Source organism: Lagenorhynchus albirostris, chromosome 21 (genome assembly GCF_949774975.1).
Source record: "Lagenorhynchus albirostris chromosome 21, mLagAlb1.1, whole genome shotgun sequence".
Classification (NCBI taxonomy): domain Eukaryota; kingdom Metazoa; phylum Chordata; class Mammalia; order Artiodactyla; family Delphinidae; genus Lagenorhynchus; species Lagenorhynchus albirostris.
In genome coordinates this window covers 17,621,171-17,641,627 of record NC_083115.1, presented here as the reverse complement: position 1 = coordinate 17,641,627, position 20,457 = coordinate 17,621,171, and the positions used below count along the sequence as shown (strand labels likewise).

At 38.6% G+C, this 20,457-nt stretch overlaps 1 protein-coding gene across 4 annotated transcripts in view; it reads right to left on the bottom strand.

The window, feature by feature from the left end:
- Positions 1-20,457, bottom strand: part of ZDHHC2 (zinc finger DHHC-type palmitoyltransferase 2) — a 76,093-nt gene that overhangs the window by 32,693 nt on the left and 22,943 nt on the right. For all 4 annotated transcript variants that reach the window (XM_060136571.1, XM_060136573.1, XM_060136572.1 and 1 more), the window contains exons 2-4: positions 15,208-15,234; positions 13,976-14,070; positions 3,199-3,319 (exon numbers count right to left, since the gene is read on the bottom strand). In XM_060136571.1, the coding sequence (XP_059992554.1) occupies positions 3,199-3,319; positions 13,976-14,070; positions 15,208-15,234 (243 nt within the window). The remainder of the gene's footprint in view (positions 1-3,198; positions 3,320-13,975; positions 14,071-15,207; positions 15,235-20,457) is intronic.

Here is a 20,457-nt window from a genome sequence, read left to right as displayed (position 1 = left end):
TATAACTTTCTTTTTCAGAAATTCCAGAGATGGATGGCATGGCCTGCTCATCTCCTGAATGAAGAAGCCTCACAGGTACATCCCAAGTGAAGGTCTAAGGTATTACTGGCTCATGCAAAGTATCAAAGTGTGAGGCAGTGTTGTCCAGAAGGAATATAATGTGAGCCACATGAGTACTTTTAAATTCTCTAGGAGCTACGTTAAAAGAAGTAAAAAGAAACAGGGGAAATTAATTGTAATGATATATATATATATATATATATATATATTTTTTTTTTTTTTTTTTGCGGTACACGGGCCTCTCACTGTTGTGGCCTCTCCCTTTGCGGAGCACAGGCTCCGGACGCGCAGGCTCAGCGGCCATGGCTCACGGGCCCAGCCGCTCCGCGGCATGTGGGATCCTCCCGGACTGGGGCACAAACCCGCGTCCCCTGCATTGGCAGGCGGACTCGCAACCACTGCGCCACCAGGGAAGCCCCTTAATGATATATTTTATTTCACCTAATATATCCAAAATATTATTTCAACATAAAATTAATATAAAATATTAGTGACATATTTTACTTTTTTTTATACCAAGTCTTTGAAACCTGTTATGTGTGTTACACTTACGGTCACATTTTAAGTTGTCAGTAATCACAACTTAAAGACTAGTGGTTACCACAATGGACAGCATGGGTCTAAAGTCACAGAATTTCCAGGTGAGTTCTGGTGGGCAATGCTAGATTCTCTCCAAGCGGTGATTATCTCTAAAGTACACTGGGGTAAAAAAACCTTTCAAATTAAAGTGGGCAATAACTCACAAGAAATCAAAACAACGTAGAAAAAGGTTTTGTTTACAGTCTTTCAGAAACAGAAACTTAGTCTTATAATAAAAAAACACTCCACATGCCATATTATATTCAACTAAAATCATCCCACTGGAATTTTAAATGAGCCATCTAATTATCACTTAAAAAGTCTTAACAGTGGAGGGGGCATTTTATTTTAATTGTCTTGCTTGAATTTTTTGAGAATTTATTCATGTATTATGTGATTTAAAACTTTTTCGGTACATGTTGAAAAGGAAACATTACCAACATCTGTGTGCAAAATGATAAACTAATTACCTCACTTCTAATGGTTACCTTCCTTGTCAAAAAATCTACAAATATTTTTTTGTAGGAAAGGATCAATAGCAAGGGAGAGCTAAGAAAGCAAATAGTCCTCATTAATAAAAATAAAAATAAATAATAATATAATAGAGTTTGGAGAACCCTGTAAGAAAGCAGGAGATGGTCGGATCAGAAGAAAGCACAGGACAAACAAGTGAGATGAGGAGACTTAATACCTGCCTCACTACACCCTACACCCAAGTCCGTATATGGTTGACTTTGTTCTCTGTGTACAGCAGTCAGTATATAGGCAGCTAGTATTTTTCTCTTTTAGGTCTGGAGGAAGGACTGTGGATTGAGAATGAATGGGAAAACCCCAAATTATATTGCCATCTACTTTCTTCAGTTCTCTTAAGACGTATAAAGTGTGTGAACATCAACTGAGCCTTTCAGTTGCTTTAGTCCACGGCCTTTCGCAGGGTGAAGAAGGAAGTTATCCAAACGACCCAAGGGTCTTGGCTGGGGATGGGGTAAGAAGGACCCTGCTCACATTCCTGCCTTGGGGGTACTGTGGCTGCTTCACTGGACGTCCTTTCTGCATCATGATTACCTTTACGTTCCACATGTTCCAGAAGGAGAGCAATCACACCAGCATTATAGTCTATTATACTTTCTGTAATTTGAGGCAGTGACTCTAGTCAGTTAATATTGATTTTAGCATGCATCCAGAATTTTTGCACTAAAAATAGAAAGACTGTATCAGGAAGTTCAGATTCTATCCCAGACTGTCACAAATACTGAGAAACATAAGTTCATCCCAGGAGATAGGCACACAATACAAGAGATGACAGCCTTACCAGTACATAACCCACACAAGAAGATAACTTATAAATCCAAAGGGTAGTTGTTATTAATGAATAGTAATACTCTATCCTGGTATGACTTATACTTCCCTCCTTGGTCTTAATGTGGTGTAGCAAGGGGTCTAGTAGAAAAAGCACTTCACTAGGAATGAGGAGACGAGATTTTTGCACCTGATACTGTCACTGCCATTAACTAGTTTTGGCAACTTGTGTAGTAGCTTATTTTTAGGGGGCTTAAATTTCCTCAATATTAGTTTAGGCTTATGCAGAGTAAATATATGTAAACATACATAAGCACATCGCTCTCTTTATGGGATAGAACCAGTGGCATAATATTAAATCAGGGAATGACCACTTGCTCATTGAGAAACAGTAAAAGCAACAGGAAAAAATCAAGTGTGAAGCTTAGCGTTATATTCAGTTATGACTCTAAAGTGAGTCAGAAACAAATATAAATAATATAAAAATATTAACGAGGTATTTTACAGGTCCGAGGTCCTTTTTTTATACCAAGTCTTGGAAACTAGTTGTGTGTTCTACACTTAAAGCACATCTCAATTTGGACTAGCCACGTTTTAAGTGCTCAACAACCACATGGGGCTAGTGGCCACTGAAAGGGACAGAATACGTCTAAACTCACAGTTTCTTTCTGGGTGAGCCTTTGTGGGCAAGTACCAGCAGTCCATGTGTGTCAGTTTTTAAGACAATTCTTTAATTAGATAGCTGTTAAATTACCTTAAAAATCTTAGTCCAAGTAAATGAGATTTATTGAGTTGCTTTTGTAAAAAAAAAAAAAAATACCATAAATTTTAAAGATAAAGAAATTTTATCAATACCCGAATTAAGTTTTGTATAATTTACATACTAAGTTTTAAATTTATGTAAAATTATCAATGTTATGTTCATAACAGATACTGCTCTTTTGAATTAAATAAGAATAGGAATTAAAACTTTAAAAATGAACGCAACTACAAATCAAGTTTCAGCAGTTCTAACATCTTCACTGAGTCACAGCTAGGAAGGCAGAATAGAAGTCAAGTCAGTTCAGACTTGGTTGAGATCTCTGTGCCACAGCATTACTCCTGTTTCCATTCTGTTTTATGGGACTGTACAGGAGAGATTTAATAATAATCCAAGCTGAAGCACAATGTGTTTCAATGAGTGCTTGACAGTTTCAAGTATAGATATGCTTTCTAACCATCACCACACCCCATCCTGCCAAAGCACTCGTTATCCTCTACCTCCAGACATGGTCCTGGTGTAGATGGGAAGGTCTCTGGCTGCTCGCCTAAGAACTTCCTGGTGGGCTTCTCCTCTTGGCTCTCTCTCTAGCAATTCTTTTTCTGCATAAGAGAGATGGAACTGTGGAAGAAAGTTAAATTTTAATCAGTGTTCTCAAAGAAATGATAACATATTTATCTACTATACCCAAAAAGAGGTATTTATAAAATATTAACAGTGTATAGCATATAAATTCAGAGAGGTAATAGATTTAAAATCTGGGCAAGTCTGTTAATCTCATGGATCACTAGTTTATAAATCTAAAAAAAGGGAAGAATAATAATAATACCTACTTCCTCAGATGTTTGTGAAACTCAAGAGAAATAAGGTATGTAAAAGTGCTTTATAAACTGTAGAGTTCTATCCAAATATTAGTTACATTAATAGATGAAATGGCAAAATAAACAAATTTGGTTCAATGGATGCATTTTTCAATTGGTTATAATTAAAAACAAAAATAGAAACAAATACATCAAGCATGTATTCTCATCTAAGTGAGTTTTAACTTAGGGATAATCATTACATGAATTCTCTAGCACTCAGAAGAACTAGTCATTGATTTTACTTCTTATACTGCCAATTGGACCCAACCAATTTAAAAAAATACTTATTTGAGAAAAATGAAAATTTGTTTGGGCTCCAACTTGATAATCACAAAAATATGGTTTTAAAGTCTATTTGAACTCCTATAAATGTACTCCAAGAGACATGTACAAGGGTATTCACAGCACCATTGTTTAAAATGTGAAAAACTAACCACAACCCAAATGTCCATCAAAAGGGGAATAGATAAACTGGAGTATGATCTATCCAAATAATGGAATCCTATACAGCACTTAACATTTAATGAACTACAGCTGTGTACAACCAAGACTCTCAACCTATTGATGAACAGATATATAAAATAAACTACTATATATTATTATGGTTAGGGATATGTATATATGATAAAATTATTTAAAAACAAGGAAATGATTAACACAAAACTCAGGATAGCTGTTACTTCTTGAGAAATGCAGGGAAATACAACATAGAAGTACACAGAAGATACTTCAAATATAAATAATGCTTCTATTTGGTTGGGTGACTGTTAGGTGTTTTCATTTTATTATTCTTTAAACTGTGCCTTATATATGGTTTTTGAATGTAAGACATATTTTACAATTTTTTAAAAGTTTTAAAAAAGTGATTTAAGTATGTCAATGAAGGAAAGAAAAACAATTTGATGAAAATGAGGTCATGACATTTGAACCTAAATCATTATCTTCAGAGAAATAAAAATCTTTGTTTAGAGGTTGATAATTCTACTGAGGTTATTTTAAAATTAGAAACAAATCTTCAGGGCTTCCCTGATGGCGTAGTGGTTAAGAATCCGCCTGCCAATGCAGGGGACACAGGTTTGAGCCCTGGTCCGGGAAGATCCCACATGCCACAGAGCAACTAAGCCCATGAGCCACAACTACTGAGCCTGCGCTCTAGAGCCCGTGAGCCACAACTACTGAGCCCACGTGCCACAACTACTGAAGCCCGCGTGCCTAGAGCCCGTGCTCCATAACAAGAGAAGCCACAACAATGAGAAGCCCGTGCACAGCAACAAAGAGTAGCCCCCGCTCACCACAACTAGAGAAAGCCCGCGCGCAGCAACGAAGACCCTACACAGCCAAAAATAAAAACAAATTAAAAAAAAAAAAAGAAGAAACAAACCTTCAGCTTCCAAATGTAAATAATTTTAAGGTACCATAATATTCACAAATGCATGATTTTTCATGTAGTTGTAAAATTTCAGACTCATTAAGGTAAAGAAAATAAAAATAAGTTTTCTCTAAGTAGAAATTTACATAATGTGAATGATTCTAAATTAGTATATCAAATTTACTTACATTAAATTAGTAGGTATGTTACAGTTAGGCCCCTTAAGAGTTTGTGAAAGATATTTGAAAAAAAGTATTCTCCACATTAAATATTCCTCCTGCAAGATGCTCACAGCATTTGCTTACTATTAATTAATTTCATAGTGTTTCAAATCACACTTTAACCAGTCCTTTTTCAAATGAATACGAGTAACAAATAAATGAAGGCCTCATTTATAAAGCCTTGGTGTATTCGTTCTATCAGATACTCTTCACTCGCCTGCTACCTTAAATCTCAGTTTATAAAACAAAATATATTAACACAATTTTCCGGATTGAATGACTATATAAATGACGGCAGTGAGTGGCAGTGAGCAGTGTTGAGTCTCAAACTCTGAATAAAAGGAACTTGCAGCCTGATCCTAGAGGCTGCGGCAGGAGTGGCAGCAGATTAAATACCTTAGAGTCAAAGAAAAGTTTGGGAACCACATTTCCAACAGGTGGAAAACTATCTCCCAATTGGATCGTGGATTCCTAGAATCTATTCCATTGTTTTCAGAGTTACTCTGAAAAAGCAGTTCACTGGGAAGCAGAGGCAATGAGAAAGCCGTCACTGTTCAGGTCTCACTAACAGAATTAAAGACCTAACAAAGAAAAATTCAAATTGCTTATTGACCCATCATATGCAATCATACTGGTTTATCAGAGGATCTGCCAGATTTTCTTTCTTACTTAAAAATACTAGGTTGGGCACCATGCACCTGTTGATGACACTACTTTAAAATTTGAAACATGCTATTATTCATTGTTTTTTAAAAAAGAAAACACTGACAAACAGGTAAGTGTACCGATGGTCTTTATAGAACTGTTTATCTTGTTTGGAAATATCTGAGTGGTAGAAAATGTATAACATCAAATGATGCTGTAATTCTGTAGTAGTCGAGAAAAGGCAGGGTTGATCTAGAGAAAGTATCTATGAACTTTGTACATGTTGATTCCTCTGCCTAGAACATTATTCCTTACACTTTCTGGATGGCTCCTTCTCATTTTGCAGGTTTCAGCTTAAATGTCATATTCTCAAAGAACTTCCACGATTCCCTTACTAGGGTAGGGACCCTGATCATTCTGTCCCTTCCCCCTGCCATACTCTCCATCAGGTCCATGTGTGATTTCTTTGTGCTACACACCATAATTTGAAATTATTTTGTTGGTTCATTTGTCCTTTGTCTGTCTCTTCCACAAGCATGTAACCCCACAAGGGGATCAAGCTTAGCACAGAGTAAGCCCTCTGCTAGAACTGTGGAATGGACAAAGGAGAAAGTACCAGGAAGCCTAAGTCAGAGCACTGAAGATCAAAGCAAAAGTTATTTTGTATCCTAGTCTCTTAACTTTCCATTGTCAGAACCATCAGTCCCATAATTCAGGCAGATATAGATATATCTCCCTTGCCCATTTCTAAAAGTAATTTAAAACCTAGCATTGAAAGTTAGTTTCGTAAAAGACTTAATACTCAAAAGGAATAAAACCATCGACATTTTATTACATTTTCTACAGAGTTCTGGATCCTTTTAACTTTAGAGGTAAGTTCTAGTGAGTGATGGAAATGGAAGAGTCCTTAGTATGTTTAATGCTTTTATAAATAAATAAACATCACACACTGCAACCATCAGGTCCTAAAAACCAAATACATGTTGGTGGAATTGTTATTTATGTAAGATGGATGTCAAAATATCTAGTTCTATCTTGGAATGCATCAAATATGCAGTCCCCTCCCCCTCAGAACACTTTTATGTACAAACGCACATCACAGATCTGAGGAAAGATGTAGAGATCTGAAGGAATGAGAGATCTCCTGGGGTGAAAAAGATAATATATCTGACCTCCAATCTTCCAGACTGCAGCAGTCCTTTGGTCAGTAATGCAAGCTGTTTTGTTTTTGTTTCAATTTTGTTTCAATTTTGACTTACAGAAAAATTGAGAAAATGGTACAAGGTTCCCATATATCCTCTCATCAACTTGCTGATATTCCTAACATCATATATTAACATGGTACATTTAGGACAATTAATGTATCAATATGGATATATTGTTATTAACCAAAGTCCACAGTTTATTCAGATTTCCTTAGTTTTCATTGAAGATCTTTTTTTCTGTTCCAGGGTCCCATCTAGGAGACCACAGTACATTTATTTTTCATGTTTCCTTACTCTTGGCTGAGACAATTTTTCAGATTTTCCTTGTTTTTGTTGAGTTTGACAATTCTGAGTAGTACTGATCAGGTATTTTGTAAGATGCTGCTCTACTGGAACTTTTCTGATGTCTATCTCATGATTAGACCGGGGTTACGGGTTTTGGGGAGGAGGACCACAAAGGCAAAGTGCCCTTCTAACCACGTCATATCAAGGGAACATACTATCAGTGTGACTTAGCACTGCTGATGTTGGCTTTAATCACCTGGTTGAGGGAGTGTTTTTCAGGTTTCTCCGCTGTAAGGTGACTCATTACTTCCCTGCCTTCACCCTGTACTCTTTGGAAGGAAGTCACCACATGCAGCCCACATTTAAGAAGTGGAGATTTATTCCCCTCCTTGAGGGCAGAGTATGTACATAAATTATTCAGAATTCTTCTGTAAAAGAGATTTCTCTTTTCTCCCCATTTATTTATTCATTCAATCATTTCTTTGTATCGGTAGACTCAAAGATATTTATCATACTCTGAGTTATACTTTATACTTTATTTATACTTTATTTAGTTATACTTTATTTATACTCTGAGTTATAAATGAACACTATTTTATTTATTTTCCTGCTGAAATTGTTCCGGCTTTGGTCACTCGGACATTTTCAACTGGATCCTATGTCCCTTTGATATACCACCGTCAATACATTTTATTTTATTTTTTGGAGTACCTTTTACTTTTTGGCATAAGACGCTCCAGGCTCATTTTCAAAATATCCTGCCCTAGTTCTAGAATCAGCCATTTCTCCAAGGAGCCCTTCTTCCTTTCCTTAGAGAATGATACTTGAAACCAACAGCTGGGATCAAACACAGTTTTCAGATTAAAGGAGAGTATAATTTTAAAAGGGTGCACAAATTAAGAAAAAACCCAGAATCCAATAATAAACAGAAAACTCAAAGAACTGTATTTCCTTTTTTGCTAGTTGTTTTTGACTTAGGACAAAAATTAAAATATAACCTCACTAGTATCTAAAATGTCCAAATTAAAACGGAGAACTTTTTTTGCCTATTAAATTCACAACAGCTTTCTTAAGAACAGCATGCAGTGCCAAGGTTCTGATAAAAACTGGTGGCTTCGGAAACTGCTGTGATTATTCTGGGAAACAATTTAGAAAGTGACTTAAGTTTCCTTCGTCTAGTAATTCAACTTCTGAGAACTTATATTAAGAAAAATAACCCAAAATATGGGTAAAGCTCTATGAACAAACACTTTAACAACGCTGTTTATAACATGAAAAGTTGGGGTTGGACTAAAAATCCAGTGTTTCAGTGAGAATATCATGTTGTTATTAAAAATGACAATAAAACAAGGAAGAACTATTACACGAAAAAAATTGGAATATGTGTGCTCTGAATACCACTAGGAAAAATAAGCAGAAAGAAATTCAGAATGTAAACTGGCTGAATTAGTGTGGTGGGATTTTTGTTTTTTCTTTTTCTTTCTGCCTACTCTTCGTTTTCAAAATATAATTTCGTATGGTTATATTACTTTAATATCGGGAGAAAATGTTATGAATTGAAAAATTATATTCTCTGAACAGTGACAAGAAAATATTTACATTACTTTCTTATATTATCTCTTCTCCTACTTTTTTAGTCCCAGTTGAAGTCCAAGACCCTCATTTTACAAGTGAGGGGGTCTCTGGCTGCAAATCAGTTAGAAGATTAAACCCAAGATCTTGCATTTTATTAATGGAATAACCCAAGATTCTTAACCAGCAAGCAAGGGCTCTTTCTTTCATGACAACGGTCTCCAGACTTTTTTTTTTTGTGGTACGCAGGCCTCTCACTGTTGTGGCCTCTCCCGCTGCAGAGCACAGGCTCCGGACGCACAGGCTCAGCGGCCATGGCTCACGGGCCCAGCTGCTCCGCGGCATGTGGGATCTTCCCGGACCGGGGCACGAACCTGTGTCCCTTGCATCGGCAGGCGGACCCCCAACCACTGCGCCACCAGGGAAGCCCTGTCCAAACTCTTTCGATAATGTACCGCTACCAGTAAAAAATAATTTGAGACTGCACTGCCAATATATGCATATCTACTTATTTACAGATGTGCTATTAGCTAATATAGTATGTATCTTATATAAGAAACTTTAAAAAAGGAGAAACATAAAAGAACAGCATGTAAATAGAAGTTTGGCTATTTCTTTCCTCCATGCGCCAACTGATGTCCTGGCACACGTGCCCTCCACAGCCCCCCACGTGGGCTCCACTCTTCATGCTAGAGCGTGGTGCAGTGACAAGAGTGCAGCCTCCATGGTCAAAAGGACTTTGCTCTGAACGTTATTAGCTCTGCCACATACTAGCGCTTGATGGCTTAGGATAATTAGTTCATGTTCAAGCCTGCTGCTCCATCTGCACAATGGTAATAAATGATACCCATCTCCTACAGTAACATGAATCAAATAAGGTATATGTCTTCTGCACAAAAGTCATCCAACAAGGCCGGGTACAAAACTGTAAATTCACTGTTGTGAAACTCCACTACTCCCTCAATTCTGCGTTTTTTATCATTTCATTTTTCCTCTCTCTCTAACTGCTATTTCAAACCTTCTCTGCTCTTCCAAACCTCAGTCAACCTACTTTCCCCATTATTCTTAGTTGTTGATCTCACATATAATTTTAGGGAGAAATCAGAAGTCACTTCAACTTTCCGCCAAAGCTATAAACACAAACCTGCCTCTATACACACAACTTCTCAACTTTCAGTCATTTAACAAATATTTATTGCGTACCTTTTAGGGGTCAGACACTGCTCAGACACCAGGTACTGGTGATGGATTAGTGAATAAAACAGATAAAGTTCATGCTGTTGTAGAGCTTATATTCTAAGGATGGTATAAAAAATGACCATGGGATGAATTACAGAATGATATGCCATGGGGAGAAATACAGCAAGGTAAGGTTTAGAAGGATGCAGGGATAGGGTTTTGCTAATTTGGAGGAAGTGGTCATGGAATGCCTGAAAGGTACTCTTGAGCACAGACACAGAGATAGCAAGAAAATGAAGGACCTGGCCATGCAGTTATCTGTGAGAAGAGTGTTCCAGATCAAGGGGTAATAGCAGCTCTCAAGGCCCCTGAAGGAGACACATGCTTAGTGTGTTGACAGAACAGCAAGGAAACCAATGTGACTAAAACAGCATTACAGAGGGTCAGAGAAGTGGTGTGAGGCCAGGCCATGTGCAGCCTTTTAGGTTACAGTAGAGAATTAAGTGTTTACTCTCAGTGAGCTCAGATATGACAGCAAAGTTCTGAGTAGAGGAATAATACGAACTGTCTTGTGTTTTGTTTTTATTTATTAATTATTTTTTTTGTGCGATATGCAGGCCTCTCACTGTTGTGGCCCCTCCCGTTGCGGAGCACAGGCTCCGGACGCGCAGGCTCAGCGGCCATGGCTCACGGGCCCAGCCGCTCCGCGGCATGTGGGATCTTCCCGGACCGGGGCATGAACCCGTGTCCCCTGCATCGGTAGGCGGATTCTCAACCACTGCGCCACCAGGGAAGCCCTGTCTTGTGTTTTGAAAGGATCACTCTGGTACTGTGCTGAAAATATACGGAAGAGGGCAAACACAAAAGCAAGGAAACGTGCTGAGAGGGTGCTGTACATATACCAGCAGGGATGCTGGTGGCTTGGACCACGGTGGGAGCATGGAGGGGCACGAGCTAACACTTGCGTGCTCTGAGGGTATGGCCTACAGAATTGGGTGACTGATTGAGTGTGGCGTCTGAGAGAAAAAGAGTAGCGAAGGGTGACTCCAAGATTTTGATCTGAACAAGTGGAAGGATGGAATTGCCATTATTGAGATGAGAAAAATGTAGGAATAGAAGGATTTGGGGAGCAAGTAAAAAATCAGAAGTTTATTTTCAGGTACTTGGAATTTGAATTTGAAATTCCTATTAGATGCCAAATAGGAAGCAGGAAAGGAGTCTGGAGTTTAGGAGAGAGGATCAGGCTAATGAGTAATTTGAAAGCGATGAGATAGTATATAAAGTCATAATGTAGATAAATAAGAGAAGAGGTCCAGAGATTGAACTCTAGGATAATCCAATGCTTTAGAAGTTCAGGAGATAATGAGGAACCAGCAGAGGAGACCTAGAAGGAGCTGCCACTATAAATAAAAATAAAATTATTTTGATGAGAAAGGAGGTAAGCATATTCTAGAAAGAAAACTATGGCATGGTGTACACAGGAAACCATGTACATAAGAACTACTAGAGTACAAAGTGAGGAGTCAGAAATTTGGACAAGGGTCATCGTTGCCAAACTAGGGAGACTGGCCTTCACCCTGTGGGATGGGCAGAGTCACTGAATAGACACAAGCAGCAGAGTGAAGGATGGATTTTTGCAGAATTCTCCGAAGGGAATGCAGGCAAGATTGTCAAGGGTGACACCACAGAGAAGACTGCAATGTCTCAGATGACAGAGATGACCAAGACTCTGAATTACAGCAGGGATGGAAAATAAAGAGAAAGGGGCTTGAACTGAAAAAGAGAAGTTAGGAAGTGCAAACCTTTCCAGGATTTGGACGCTGGGGGAGGTGCAAGGATGCCAAGCTTCTGGCTCGAATGACAACGTGGTTGGCAGTGGCATTAACCCGTAGAAGAAACAGATGAGTCACGGTTTGGGGAAGGAGAGGGTGGTGGCTTCAGTCTCAGATGTGTTGTGTTTGCGGTGTCAGTGCAGTGATCAAGGAGCTATGTTTGGCAGGGAGATATATAAATTTGAAATTCGTGGGAGAGGTCAGGCTAGAAACAGATCTGGGACATGTCAACACAGAGGTCACAGACAAACCACCAGAGTGGATGAGATGACCTATGATAAAAGTCAGCATTTTCCTTCAAACCTACAACTAAGGCCAGGATGAAGGTAAGAAAGATGATGGGAAAGAAGAGAACATGGTAGGAGGGAGGAAAAAGAGGTAGGAAAAAAAGTAAGTAGAGAGAAGAAGAAAAAAAGGCTATATATCTAATGCATTCTAGGCCAAGCACGCCATTAATACTGTGCAAATATCTGTGGTTTTGTTTTTAATATCCTTTCCCAGTTCATACAGCATATTTATTGGCCTTTTTGACCACAGCTGCATTTCAAACAGATTACTTCAGGAAACAATTCTAAGTGATGCCTAGACTTCTTTTTTTTTTAACGTTAGCCTACTAAAACTACATTATTATTACTGGAGCAGAGTTTATTTCTATCCAATACCATGTACTAGACTAAGTGCCAAGGGTCCAAAAATGAGTAAAACACAGTCCTCTGCTTCAAGGACATTTAACCAGGATCAAACACCCAGAAACGGGCTTCCCTGGTGGCACAGTGGTTGAGAGTCCGCCTGCCGATGCAGGGGACACGGGTTCGTGCCCCGGTCCGGGAGGATCCCACATGCCGTGAAGCTGCTGGGCCTGTGAGCCATGGCCACTGAGCCTGCGCATTCGGAGCCTGTGCTCCGCAACGGGAGAGGCCACAACAGTGAGAAGCCCGCGTACCGCAAAAAAAAACAAAAAAAAAACACCAGGAAACAAAAAGTTCGCCAGAATGATCTTTTCAAAATGCATATTTGAACATATAACTCTATTTAAAACCTTTTGTAGCTGAAACTGCTAGTTGTCCTCCAATATCTACTCCTTCTAACGTGGTTAACATGGCCATTGAGAATAAAGACTAAATTTCCAGTCTTCTGTGCAATTAAATGTGGCCATAAAACTAAGTTCTAAATGTAAGTGGAAATGGCATCAGCAACTTCCAGAAAGTCCTTAAAGAGAAGGACATTTACTTCTACTCTTCTTTTCTACTTTCTCTGGCCTGCTGTCTGGAATGTAGACATGATGGCTGGAAATGAAGCAGCCATTTTAGGCCAAGAGGTAATGTTGGGAACGGAGGCTATACATATCAGAGCAACAGGATAGGAGCCTGGGTACCTGACAGCTGTAGACTAGCTACACTTTGAAAGTAGAGAAGATTGGGCTTCCCTGGTGACGCAGTGGTTAAGAATCCACCTGCCAATGCAGGGGACACGGGTTCAAGCCCTGGTCCGGGAAGATCCCACATGCCGCGGAGCAACTAAGCCCGTGTGCCACAACTACTGAGCCCATGTGCCACAACTACTGAAGCCCGCGCGCCTAGCGCCTGTGCTCTGCAACAAGAGAAGCCACCACACTGAGACGCCCATGCACAGCCCCCACTCGCTGCAACTAGAGAAAGACCGCACGCAGCAACGAAGACCCAATGCAGCCAAAAATAAAGTAATTAATTAATTAAAAAAAAAGGTAGAGATTAGTTAAGTCGTTGATTTGTTGTTATTGTTTCTGGTGGTTGACAGCCAACTAATGCACCATTAGTATGACAATTATAATAGAAATATGTCTACCTTCAGCTCTATCTTTTTATCTATCTATCCATCCATCCATCCTTCTGCCTCACTCTAAAGTAGAAATGGAACGTATAACATATTTAATATTGTAAATATAATACTCATCCAGTGCAAAAATAATATTTATCAAGTGAAAATTCAAGTATTTAATTAACACATTAATATAAAAATCACTACACTAAGTTTGCAACATTAATAAAGACATAAAACTCATTCTTCAGACATCAGTATTACAGACTTCCATCTTTAGGACATAACTATACTAATATTTTAACTTACTTCTTTTGAAGGATTCATTGGTAATGTAAAGATAGTTTTCCAATACGACCAGACAAACATTGCAAAAAGTAGATGATACGCAATCAGGCACACAACTAAAATGAGAGAAACAAAATTATCACTTTAATATGCAAGTACATGCTAAAATCACGGTATTCACAAAAGATGTGCTTGTTCTAAAATAACCAAATTATTTAATTATTTAATTACTAATGTTCTAATCCCATGATTAGAACCCTCCCATCTGTAGACAAGCCCATCTATCGGCAAAATGGCTACGGGAACCTCTCCTAAGTTGTAAAAATAAGGCGGTTATGCCTGCAACTTTAAATAATAAACAAAGTGTTAAACGAATGTTAAAACATTCAGGCTGTAAGAACTTTGCTTCACTAACAAAGAATAGCAAAAGCAGTTCCTGCTTGAGCTGTTTGCCTATTTTGCTCAGCTCGAGTCAAATCTGGTGGTCCTGTTTCAAGGACAGTGGTTTGAAACAGAGATCTTCTGAACAAAGAGAGATTTCCTCCAAGAACAGTTCAAGTTTCTTACTGATCACATGGGACAATTGTTAACAAAAGCATTCTGAATATTTTTTTAAGGTAGTGTACATAAACACACTTTGTGTGGTATTTTAGTCTTGAAGTCTTATGCAAAGCTGAAATGTTAATTTTGTACACAGTGATAATGATTAATTCTGGATAATACATTAATATATAACTTACTTGTGTAAGAGAGTTGAATAAAATATGCTAATTTAATTTAAAATATAGCATGTTTGGTATTTTTAAACCTTAACAGCCATTTTAGCTTTTTAAAAGCAGCTGATATTCCTATTATAGAACCATTAAAACATTCAGTTACCTCATAAGGCACTTAAATCGGTGTGAGATGACTAGACCCAATGATATTTTTCATGAATTATCTAGGTGACTCAGGTATGGGGTCAGACTCTGAGTTGAAACAGGAGATTGTTGATATTCCTGTTATCTTGGAGCCATAAGAACCTGGCACAGTGACTGCCATTTCAGGGTTAAGTTCTCTGCCAAGCGTCTGAGAGAATTCAGTCTGGGGACTGAGAGAATTCAGTCTGGGGACTGAGAGAATGAGACGCCTTTAACCCATCCTGACTCCAACATTCTCCAAGTATGACTTACTCCAACCAAATCAAAATGAATGCTATTTGTTTTTGCCAACGATTTTTAAAATTTTAGACTGAAGGCAGTGATATATCTTACCTTGTTCTCCAATATTTTCCATGGACACTATAGAAATAAACAGAGAAAAGAGACAGGCAATAGGTTATAAGAAGCTTATGGCAAACAGAGGGCCTGACGGAGACAGAAGACGCTTGAGTAGGTTAATAATGTGGCTCCGTTTCAAGGCAACGTTCTTTAAATATTTGTTCAACGTTGTTTCGAGGAGGGATGAGCACTACGGGAGACAGGTGGGGAGGGAAGGCGGGTGGCCGCCCTCCACCAGGCCCCCGCTGGCGCTCCAGCCCTGGCTGCCACGCAGAAAACTAACCCCGCCAAGCGTGGCCCTGGTGGGTCTCACTCCTTTATCGATTGGTTTCTCGGGTTTCCTTCCAACTACAGAGCTCAGATGAAAGCTCTCCAGCTCATCACATTGCCAGTGACACTGATTGCTCTTTATAAGTTGGCAACCACCGAGTTAGCTTTCCAGAAGGAAAAAAATGTTGTGTCCACGGCATACACTTCTCTTGCCGTATTTCTGAAAGGATGAATTCTTACGCCCGATGACTAACTGCTTCCTACTGTACAACAAGGGGCCCAGACCACGTGCCCGAGAAACTGCCATCCCTGAAGGGCTGCTGTAAATATCGCAAGGTGGCAGGTAGATTGAGGACAGGGACCACAGAGCTCAAACAAGCTGGGATAAAAAGCCCCACTCCGGCAGTTTTCTTGCCTTCTGTTTGTCTACTTGTTTTGTTTCCCATGTGGTGGTCATCCTCCATTTGTACTAAAGTCTTCAGGAAGCTCTGGCCTATCTCAGTTGTAGCAAGGGAAGATTTGACTTTATTTACGTAGTTTTGTTCCTCCTTGGCTATTTAAAGGGGTACAGTATTCTGGGCCTTTGTCCTGGAGTATATTTTCATTGCCTTACGAAGCACTGAAATCAGAGGGTAATGTTGTGAGAGATTTTTAAGATTACCTGATCCAATCAACCTCCTTCACAGGAGAGCTACCGTTTAGCCATTTCTAGAGTGAGCAGGAGACACCGTTTTGGAGAGCAACCCACTCCCTTCCTGGATTGCTCTTAAGAATGACTGTACGATCAGAGGGTGCCGAAATGAGCCTCTTGTGGCTTCTACCTATGGAATCTAGGCTTCCAATCTGTAGCAATAAACAGAAAATCTAAATGGCAGACCTTCATGTGTTCTCTTTTAACCTAAAAAATAGATGATTTCGGGCTTCCTTGGTGGCGCAGCGGTTGAGAGTCCACCTGCCGATGCAGGGGACGCGGGTTCGTGCCCCGGTCTGGGAAGATCCCACGTGCCGCGGAGCGGCTGGGCCCGTGAGCCATGGCCGCTGAGCCTGCGCGTCCGGAGCCTGTGCTCCGCAATGGGAGAGGCCACAGCAGTGAGAGGCCCGTGTACCGAAAAATAGATGATTTCCAGATTTCTCACCAACCTTGATATGGCTCCTTTAAACATTTCCTGGTCTCTCAATTTCCTTTTACCTTTCTGATCCTCATGATGGGACAGGCAGACACAGGTGATCTTTGACTTACAAATGGCCTGTTCCACAAGTGTGCTTGTCCACCAGAGGCGAGAGTCATAGTGCACTTTCTCATAGAATACGTGAAGACGTTAATGTGAGGCCAGAGGAAGGACCAACCTGGCTTTTCTGTCTGACCTCCACCTCCCCCTTCATGCATTTCTCTCCAGGCTCTGACTTCCCTGTCTTCAAAGTGCTCCAAAACTGACTACAGCTCTTCCTTGGATCAACATTTCTCCTCCTTCAGCTAATCTAATGAAATGCAAAAGCACTTTTAATTCATTCGTGCATTTATATAGGAATGACCCTTAATGACCATTTCAGAGGTGCTGGTGTTTTAAAGAAAATGTATTTGCTAACCCATGACTCTAGCTGTCAGAACTGAAACAGTAAAACAAAATGACATTAAAAAAAGAAAAAGTACAGTTAGTATGAGGTGAGAAGTTTTTTGCCCTGGACCATTATTATATTGACGGGATATGCATTCAAAGACATCTTTTAAAAAGCTATTTCTGCCCCTCACAGTTTTTTTCTCTTAATGTACTTCAAAATTCACAGATCTTCTTTTTTTTTCATTTAAACAAGTTACTCATGGATGCATGCTTATGGTAAATAATTCTGATAACATTTATAGATTTAAATGTGAAGGTCCAAAAAGGCTGTATCAATTACACTCCCCCAAATTGTGAACCTATCCAATTTCCTATGAATGTAAAATGTCTTTAACTTTTGTCAACATTTTAGGCCAAAATAAAAAATCACTGTTTTAGTATTCATTTCCCTGATTACTAGTGAACTTTAAAAAATTTTTATTAAAAAGTAAAATGATTGGCTTTCCCGATCTCTTCTGATTAAATTACCACTTTCCCACTGGTCTACTTCTCTTTTACTTATTGAGAGCCTTTTATATAGTACTCTGGGAAGTAATCCCATATTTGTTACATATGTTCCCAATAAAGTTGTGTGTAACTACTTTCAAATGACTTAATAGGTTAGGGGCTTCCTTGGCGGTCCAGTGGTTAAGATTCCACACTTCCAACGCAGGGGGCGCAGGTTCGATCCCTGGTTGGGGAACTAAGATCCCACATGCAGCATGCCGCAGCAAAAAAAAAAGACAATAAATACTAGCAAAATCTTACGGTTTATCCCTGATTAAACAGCAGGATCAAAACTTTCAAACTGACCTATTTCACTAACAGATATATGGACTATACTTCGTTTTGCTTTATGATCTTGAGGAAATTAATGTTCTTTCAACCATGTTTACCTGTTTAGTGGGTCAATGGTTCACCTTGTAATTTTCAATTTAGGGGAAGAGTTCTCAATTTCAACATTTCCTTTCTCAGACAAAACCACATAGAATACAATGTTATTTTCTATTTTGTTCATAAATGACTGTTGAAGAAAAGGTTATAATTTAGCCACATATGTTATATGTATATAAAGATAATATATGGGAAATACAGACTCATTTTTGGAAAAAATAGATGGTAAGTCAAAAATAGATGGTAAGTCAAATGTAATTTGACTATTTACATCAACATGAGAATTAAATAGCAATACTGATCATATTTATGACCGATCTTCCAAAGATCTACTGGGCTTTAATGTGAATTTTGAGTTTTATTCAGTATTATTTAATTTTATTATTTCACAGAATTTCAGTTTGGTCTATTTAAAAATTATGCTGATACTTATTCTCCAACTACACACACATAGAAATTTCAAATCTTTTATAACCATCTTTAACATATTTTGTAAAAATGACTTTTGACGTAATTTAATATACTTATTTCTATTTTTACTAAAAGAAAATGGAGGCAGATGAGCTTTACTCCAAGTCACAATGAGTAGCACATTAGTTAATTCTATACGAGAAATTCTTTTATTTTCAATTTTAAAGTTTTACGCATGTGACAAAAATATTATGATTTGGGCTCTGCTGGATCTTATTAAAATTAGTTCCTTATTAAAGTACAATAACTGGCATAGAGCATCTGCCCCATAAATGTTTACTGAATAAAGACAGAAACGGCGCAGTGGTTAAGAATCTGCCTACCAGTGCAGAGGACGCAGGTTCGAGCCCTGGTCTAGGAAGATCCCACATGCTGCAGAGCAACTAAGCCTGTGCCCCACAACTACTGAGTCTGCACTTTAGAGCCTGCGAGCTACAACTACTGAAGCTCGCGCGTAGAGCCTGTGCCACTGCAATGAGAAGCCTGTGCACCACAACGAAGAGTAGCCCACGCACCACAATGAAGAGTAGCCCCTGCTCTCTGCAACTAGAGAAAAGTCCACGCGTAGCAAAGAAGACCCAGTGCAGCCAAAAATAAATAAAACAAATAAATTTACTTAAAAAAAAAGACAAACAGAAGAAAACACCATTAATTTGAATCATAAAAGTGGAATCCCAAAGCACACCTATGAGAAATGTTAATTCTTTCTTCTGTTGACTTGAAAATTTCAAGAACAAACTTTTACCTGTCATCTTAGCACACTGTAGAAACTCAACTAGTAATCTGCAAAACCAAGAGTAATCTTATCTGTACTGCCTGCTAGCATACAGCCCCAGAAGTGAAGACAATACCTCATTACACAAAGGAGACAGAGACGACCAAGTGGTCCATGATCCTCTAAAAATTAAAATCTTGAAGAAGACACTGGCTTCAACTTGGCTTCAAGCAACTTTAAAAGAAGACAGAAAGGTTTTATACGTTTACAGGGTTTTTCCCTCCTAATTTTGGCTCTTCCTTAGTATTTTACTTTTTAATAGTTCAGTTTGTCAAAGTGAAGAAGAATCTTACTAAGCACAACCAAACTAAAGAGCAAAGGCTCTGGATAAAGACCGGCAAAGCTCCATCCCATTTCTGCCACTTGCTGGTTTACACAGTGATTGTACATATTCCATCATGAAGTGAGGGTAGTAATAACAACAGCAATATCATCACAGCTGTTGTGGAATTAAAAGAGGTAATACATGTACTGTACCTAACATAGTACCTGGCACACAGTAAGCCCCCCAAATATACAAGCAATTATAATACATGATATTTAATTTTGCAAACACTAACTGTAATAGATAACATATAGGAAAGGGGACTACAAATTACAAAGAGACAAGTAGTATTTGTACAGATCTCTGAAAGACATCAATGCAAAATTCTGACTAAAAATAGACTTTACAAAGTGAAAAATAAAAGGTGAAAAATAACTTAGATCTCCATATCTTGCCTTTTTATATAGATGTGTCATTCCAGAAACGTGATAAATAAAAATGGTGGTACTCATCCTTACACAGGTAATGATGAGACATAAAGACTTCATTCCTGATGTGGCAGTCAGTCCATGTGAGAACTTCACTAAAAGTGAGAAGATCTATTTTGGATGTGACACAATCTGTTCAACTTAATGAATAAGAACAATGACTTTTTTTTTTAAAGGCCTAAATCTTATATTCATTCCAAAAAAGTTAGATGCAATTTACTCTTGAGAATAAGAGCACTGCTGTTGTTACACTAAAATATTTACCGTTCATACATATGGTGACCATCTAAATACATACAATGGTAACACCATGGGTCAAGATTCTAATTTTCATTTCAAAAACTTAACTGCCTAATTTTATCTTGGATTAGCCTAATTTCTTTCCAGTTCCATAGCCTACAATGATAATATGCTGCTTTAGAGATCTCTAACTTTCAATCTACCTGCAGGACTTAACATTCCTCCCAGATTAAGTGCAGTACA